The 6,000-nt window shown below is 45.5% G+C and overlaps 2 protein-coding genes across 2 annotated transcripts in view; one reads left to right on the top strand and one right to left on the bottom strand.

Moving 5' to 3' along the window:
• The window catches only part of dmtf1 (cyclin D binding myb-like transcription factor 1), an 8,027-nt gene extending 6,398 nt beyond the window's left edge, over positions 1-1,629 (top strand). The window contains exons 14-17 of the mRNA XM_084447974.1: positions 1-28; positions 150-356; positions 507-606; positions 709-1,629. The exon at positions 1-28 is cut by the window's left edge and continues 131 nt beyond it. Of these exons, the coding sequence (XP_084304100.1) occupies positions 1-28; positions 150-356; positions 507-606; positions 709-743 (370 nt within the window). The 3' untranslated portion in view covers positions 744-1,629. The remainder of the gene's footprint in view (positions 29-149; positions 357-506; positions 607-708) is intronic.
• Positions 1,630-2,314: 685 nt separating this feature from the next.
• tmem243b (transmembrane protein 243, mitochondrial b) lies at positions 2,315-5,854 on the bottom strand. Its single transcript, XM_084447992.1, has 5 exons — positions 5,728-5,854; positions 4,122-4,345; positions 3,931-3,981; positions 3,350-3,454; positions 2,315-3,233 (listed from the first exon to the last, which is right to left on the bottom strand). Exons 2-5 carry the CDS (start codon positions 4,197-4,199, stop codon positions 3,114-3,116), a joined length of 354 nt encoding a protein of 117 aa, XP_084304118.1. The 5' UTR covers positions 4,200-4,345; positions 5,728-5,854; the 3' UTR covers positions 2,315-3,113.
• Between the last annotated feature and the right edge of the window lie 146 nt (positions 5,855-6,000).

Here is a 6,000-nt window from a genome sequence, read left to right as displayed (position 1 = left end):
AGAACACATCATCTTACAGACTCTCTCGGTAAGAGTGTAAATACTGGCACATTTAAATGGGTGTGTATTATACATACAATATTTTGTACGTATAAACTGCATGTCACAGTTTTCAAGGTGTCAAATCTTCTGGCTTGTTTTCTCCTCAGGCGGACGGTTTGTGTCCGAGCGATGGTGTCATCATCCAGACAGTCACTTCCGACCATGCGTCCTCAGAGCCGCTCAGCCAATCAGAGCTGGTTGTGGAGACAGAGGGGCGGGGCCAGGAGGGGCAGCTGGGAGACGACCTCTTGGTTTGTTCTTCAGAGAATGGTTCTACTGAGACTCAGCCAATGACAGACAGCCTCACTGAAAAGGTACAACATGTCCCACCCTTTACAGACATGCTTTGTACTTGCATAGTTCTATTGTAGGTCTAAATTGGTGTGTGTGTGTGTGTGTGTGTGTGTGTGTGTCTGTCTGTCTGTCTGTCTGTCTGTCTGTCTGTCTGTCTGTCTGTCTTCCAGTCATTGGGTTCTCCCTCTGTTGAGGAGCATGTGGTGGATGCTGGGATTGCAGAGAGCGCTGTGCTTATAGTGCCGGCAAATATCAGCAGCACACTAACAGGTATTGTACAAACTCACTCACTCGGATCACTCGCTCAACTCACACACACACGCACACACACACACACACACACACACTCTCTGTTCTTCTCTCCGCCCACAGATCCGATTTTGGAGAACCAGGAGGGGTCCGACTGATCTGTGGGTTGGTCCATCAGGATGACATCGCCAGGATGTGGCACAGTGGGGGAAGGGTGGTAATATCTATTTCCATTGCCTGAGCTCGATGTATACATCCGTAGTGGACATCAAAAATCTATCCACTGTTCCTGTGTCACTTCCTGTCTTGACTTCAGAGGGTCCTATAACACTGGGGATTAGAGATCAGTCAGAGGGGGAAGGTTAGCAGACTGTTCTTGACAAGTCATGTCTCCTGCACCTCGGCATCTGTAGAAATACAATAAGATGAACAGACAATATAATTCCGTGGTAAACCAGAGCTTGAGTCCGTTATCTTTAGTCAACCACTCTGTTTACAACCACAGCACATCTATAACCCGATGCTAGTCATGCTGACAGAAGGTTCGACCCAAAGGCATACAAGGGTGATGACCCGGCTAGTAACTACAGTGTTGTGGTTTCAGATCAAAAGGTTGCTGGATCAATTGAGCCTGTCATATCTTTCTCTTTGTTCTCTTTGGATCAAGACACAGGACCCAAATTTGCTGGAGCAAAATGTGTCAAATTGCAGCAATGTTTTCTGTGATATTCTGAATTCTGTGCTTTGGAAGCAGTATGTAGATCCCCTAAAACATTGTTATTTCCCCGGAGAGGTGCTAATTATTGTGCACAAATATTTGAATTTTGAGGCATTTCCCCATCTGTTGAATATTACTTTCTGTTCTTCTTCCTTTTATGCTCAGATCTGACAGATTTTGCTCCAGCTAATTCAAGCCCACAAAGACACAACCTTCTACTCTCGTGAATGTATTTGTGCTCGACCCACACCTGAACACGTGTGTATTGCCAGTGTGATTCTACATGGTCCGGCTTTCTGTCTTTTGTACTGATCTCATACGGCCATGGCCACCGTTCTGGTCTGAATATGTGTATATAGACAAGTGCTCTAATTATTTGCTATACAGTTTTGTTCACATGTTTTTCGTGTTTATTTATTATGTAATAAAAAAACTCCTACAGCTGTGAATGCTTTGTCCATTGACTGACTTGTTCCAAGGGGTGTTCAAGACAGTCATCCATGAGTTAGCCCAGTAAATGGTATATGCACTGCACTTATAGCGCTTTTCCACCTTAGCGGCACTCAAAGCGCTTTACAATGGCCTCTCATTCACCCATTCACACACACACTCACACACCAATGGCGGTAGCTGCCATGCAAGGTGCTAACCTGCTCAGTGGGAGCAATTTGGGGTTAGGTGTCTTGCTCAAGGACACTTCCACATGTGGACAGTCGGAGCTGGGATTCGAACCACTGACCCTTCGATCATTGAACGACCCGCTCTACCAACTGAGCTACAGCTGCCCCTACACAGTACCTTCCTGAAGTACCAAAGGAAGATGCAGTCGACATGAAGACATTCCCATCAACCCCATTCATTCATCTTAATATAGGACAGAGCACACTAGAGACCAAACTAAGTACATTATTGTTTATTACATAAAATGACATTTAAAAAAGTGACAAATGGCTTCAACAATTCTAAGGTCATTGCCATGTGCAGAGACCAGAGGTCAGGTGAGGTGTCACTTATTGCAAGGAGGCTCAATATAGAAGCCAGGAAGTACTGCCTCGTCTTTACCGTCAGCTTGTCTTTACTGTCAGCTTGTCTTTACTGTCAGCTTGTCTTTACTGTCAGCTTGTCTTTACTGTCAGCTTGTCTTTACTGTCAGCTTGGCATAATTCACTGGTTCTGTACCTCCTCCCCCTTTAGTGCTGTTGTTGGCCCATGTGTGTGTAAACTTCTATCCATACAAGGTTGGGTTCAACCCTACGCAGTGCAAGTATTGGCAGACATGATTTTAAATCTTAATATTCATAATTTCTGACTTGAATTTTTTTTGGAATTGGACCCGACCTTGATATCAGCTACGCTGAGAGAGAGAGATGGAGAGAGAGATCAGGAAAGTGACAGACCTGTGCTACTTCTGTGTGCGTACCTGAACTAGTGTGTGGCTACAATGTGGGAGGTGAAAGGGAGGACGACTTCCATCCTTCAACCCCCCCTTTGCCTCCTCGGCCCCCTTCACCCCAGACCAGGGTCAGTCAGAGAGGCTCTGTGTGCAGATTCTTCTTATCCACATCCTCTCTAATCCGCTACATACTCCAATGTCTGCGTAAGTTGGGACGTCATGACGTCCACAAGTCCACTTCGTACCATCAAGTCCATTTTTGTATGGTAGTATCACTTCCAGTCAGTGAGTGTCCGTTCAATATTGCTTCCAGTGTCCGTGCAATATCGCTTCCAGTCCGCGAGTGTCTGCAGGGTCTTTTTGGTCCCTTTGGTGAGTCTGTTTGTTGCTAAGGCATGATCTACGGTACACAGTTCCCTACGTTACGTCATGGAAGTAGAGGTTGGCACATAAACACAGCAGCACAATGGACGCCAACATGTAGTAGATCAGGTTCCGGAACTTGGGCTCCAGGTCCCCTTGCCGGTACCAGAATATCTGAAAGAATAGGAAAGACCAGAGTCACATGAAGGACAGTCATGTGCTGGCATTTCTGCTCGTGTGTGCGTGTGTGTGTGTGTGTGTGTGTGTGTGTGTGTGTGAGGTGAGCTCACCAGCACCATGGCGGATCCACAGGCCAGCAGGATACACACAGCGAAGAAGATGTTGAGCGGCCGTGGAGTTAACGAGGGGAACACAAACGAGCTGATGACCGTCACCTAGGGCACAGCCAGGCGGAGAGGGAATGAGCAGCGTCTCTAAAGCCACCCGATAGGGACTGAGACTGACAGATGTGTTGTCTACAGGTGCATCTCAGACAATTAGAATATTGTGGAAAGTTCATTATTTTCCGTAATTGAATTCAAAAAGTGAAACTTTCATATATTAGAGATTCATTACACACGTAGTGAAATATTTCAAGGCTGATTGCCTCCATGCTAAGCTCCACGTTGATGCAGTAGTTTATGCACAAGGAGCCCCGACCAAGTATTGAGTGTATAAATGAACATACTGTACAATCATAAAGATTAAAACAAAAAAGGCTTGAAATATTTCACTTTGTTTTATGGATCTAGAATACATGAAGGTTTCGCTGTTTGAATTAAATTATGGAAAATAATGGACTTTTTCAACAATATTCTAATTTGTGGAATGCACCTGTATGACACAGGGTATCACTGCTCCGAGTACTTACTGAAACCACCAGCGACGTGAGTACGCCCACCACCAGGTTGATGATCCTATCCTGGAAGGAGACAGGGAGGTTATGACAGAGCCAAGCCAAGAATTCATCCCTTTCTCAAGTTTCTCACTCTCTCACTCTCTTACTCTCACTCTCTCTCTCTCACACACACACACACACACACACACAGTCTCCAGGCTTACCCGGGCTGAGGTTTCTCCAAACAGGGGTCTATTGTCCAGGCCGCTGGTGCCATATGTGCGCATGGTAAAGTCATCCATGGCCACAGGGGAAGAGGCAGACAGCTCTCAACAGCACCACCTCATGGACACACAGGGGAACTGCATGCTAGCTGGCACCTCCACAGGGATACTTTCACTGGGGAGGAAACATTGCAAGCGACCACGGACCAGGCCCCAACCTTGACCTGCAGAACAGTAGAGGAGGGTAAACCTTCATAAACAGTAAAACACATAAACACGTCTTTATTCTCATGTCCTAAAACTCTCTCCACTCCCTCTGCCCACATTCACTCTGTAGTTTAAGGTGGAGGGGGGCTAGAATCATGCCAGACGCACATCTAGATACATATTCTACACCTGCCTCATGCTTTTGGATCCATGAGGCCGTCATGGGGGAGGTATAGAGGTGGAGGGGGTAGGAGGCGAAGGGTGGGGTAGGGGGTAGAGGTGGATGTGGAGTGTGACTCTTCTCCCCGGGGGCCATCGGGGGAGCAGAGGTGCATCACTGAGACAGCCCACATCTAACATCACTACTTAGTCAAGTTTGATATGGTATCCTGCCTGGGATGGGAAGGAGAAGTAACTGTTCAGTTATCATTGAAAAGAAACAATTAATTCATGCATCCATAAGCCACCACGCTCCATCATCAAGCAAAACCTACAAGAAAAAGGGAACTGAAAACTGGAAACCACATCAGTGGCTTGTTTCCCCTTATGGCCGCTACAATCTAGGTTATAAGCACCATATAAGGGTGATAATCCATCTGAACTTTCTCAGCAGAATCGCACACAACGGAACAAAGGTCCCATTATAGCACAAGCCGGCTAAAGATACATCCCACTGTTGCCTTGTGATTCAGTAAGCTGCGGCTACATGCACCACAAACCAGGTGTGGCACATATATGGCCAATCATGTGAAAGCTACACTCAAAATACAGCAGCTGCATCCAATGATGAGTGATCACTATGATCAGCCACCTAGCCAGTTCAATTCACCCAGAGATATCTTGTTGGTTCGCAATATCACCATGTGTCCAGATAAAATGATCAGGTTGTCCACTCCTGCTAGCTAAGTTATCGTTAGTGAAGCAAATAGCACTCAAGTTAACCAGCTGCTTCTAGCAAAGTGACAGGGTGGCTTTTGATCACAAATGATTTCGTCTGACAGATCTGCCAATAAAGTCTTACTCATCTAGATATCTATCTAGATAACGTCAGCAGATGGAAATAAAGACAAAGGTAACTAGTTTATCTAGGGACAACGATGCTATTTAGCCAACTAGCTAACGTTATGTTGCTAAGCAGCTTTGATTCGGCCTCCTGGTGACAGTAACTCAAAGCTGGCCAACACATTGAACTAGCTAGCTTGCTTGTGCTGATTAACTAACAACCATTTCTATTCTATCCAAATTAACAATGTAATAACATTTCCCGAATAAATATACAAAGTCAATCCATTGGCTGCCTAGCTAACGTAGCCTAGCTATGTTGACTGTTGACAGTTATCCCCCTAAAACTCAACGTTTATGTAAACGTTGAGCAGACTTATTGTTTCTACGGACTCACCTGAACATCAATACGTGATTTTAGATCAGATGTTATGTAATCTGGCTTCTTCTACACGCTCTGTGACTCTGCCACAGTTTAAACACATTTGACACTGAGGTTAGGTAGAAGCACACTAGGGTTGGTAATGTCACGGAGTTAAAGGGGAAGAGCACGGTCCGATGTCCGGGAGAGGTTCACAAATCAACCCAGTGAGACTGGACTACAGTTTTGGGGTGTTTTATTGACTTTTAACAATTTATTCAGATAAGTAATAAGGTGCCAATATCCATA

The sequence above is a fragment of the Borostomias antarcticus genome (genome assembly GCF_949987555.1).
Source record: "Borostomias antarcticus genome assembly, chromosome: 13".
Lineage (NCBI taxonomy): Eukaryota > Metazoa > Chordata > Actinopteri > Stomiiformes > Stomiidae > Borostomias > Borostomias antarcticus.
Note: the sequence above shows the minus strand (reverse complement) of the source record. Positions and strands in the feature narration are given on the sequence as shown.

Coding starts and splice junctions, on each gene's coding strand:
- tmem243b (XM_084447992.1), bottom strand. CDS start 4,199: ATGGATGACTTTACCATGCGCACATATGGCACCAGCGGCCTGGACAAT. Junction 3,982..4,121: donor TTGGAGAAACCTCAGCCCGG/GTAAGCCTGGAG, acceptor GTCTCCTTCCAG/GATAGGATCATCAACCTGGT. Junction 3,234..3,349: donor GTGGATCCGCCATGGTGCTG/GTGAGCTCACCT, acceptor CTATTCTTTCAG/ATATTCTGGTACCGGCAAGG.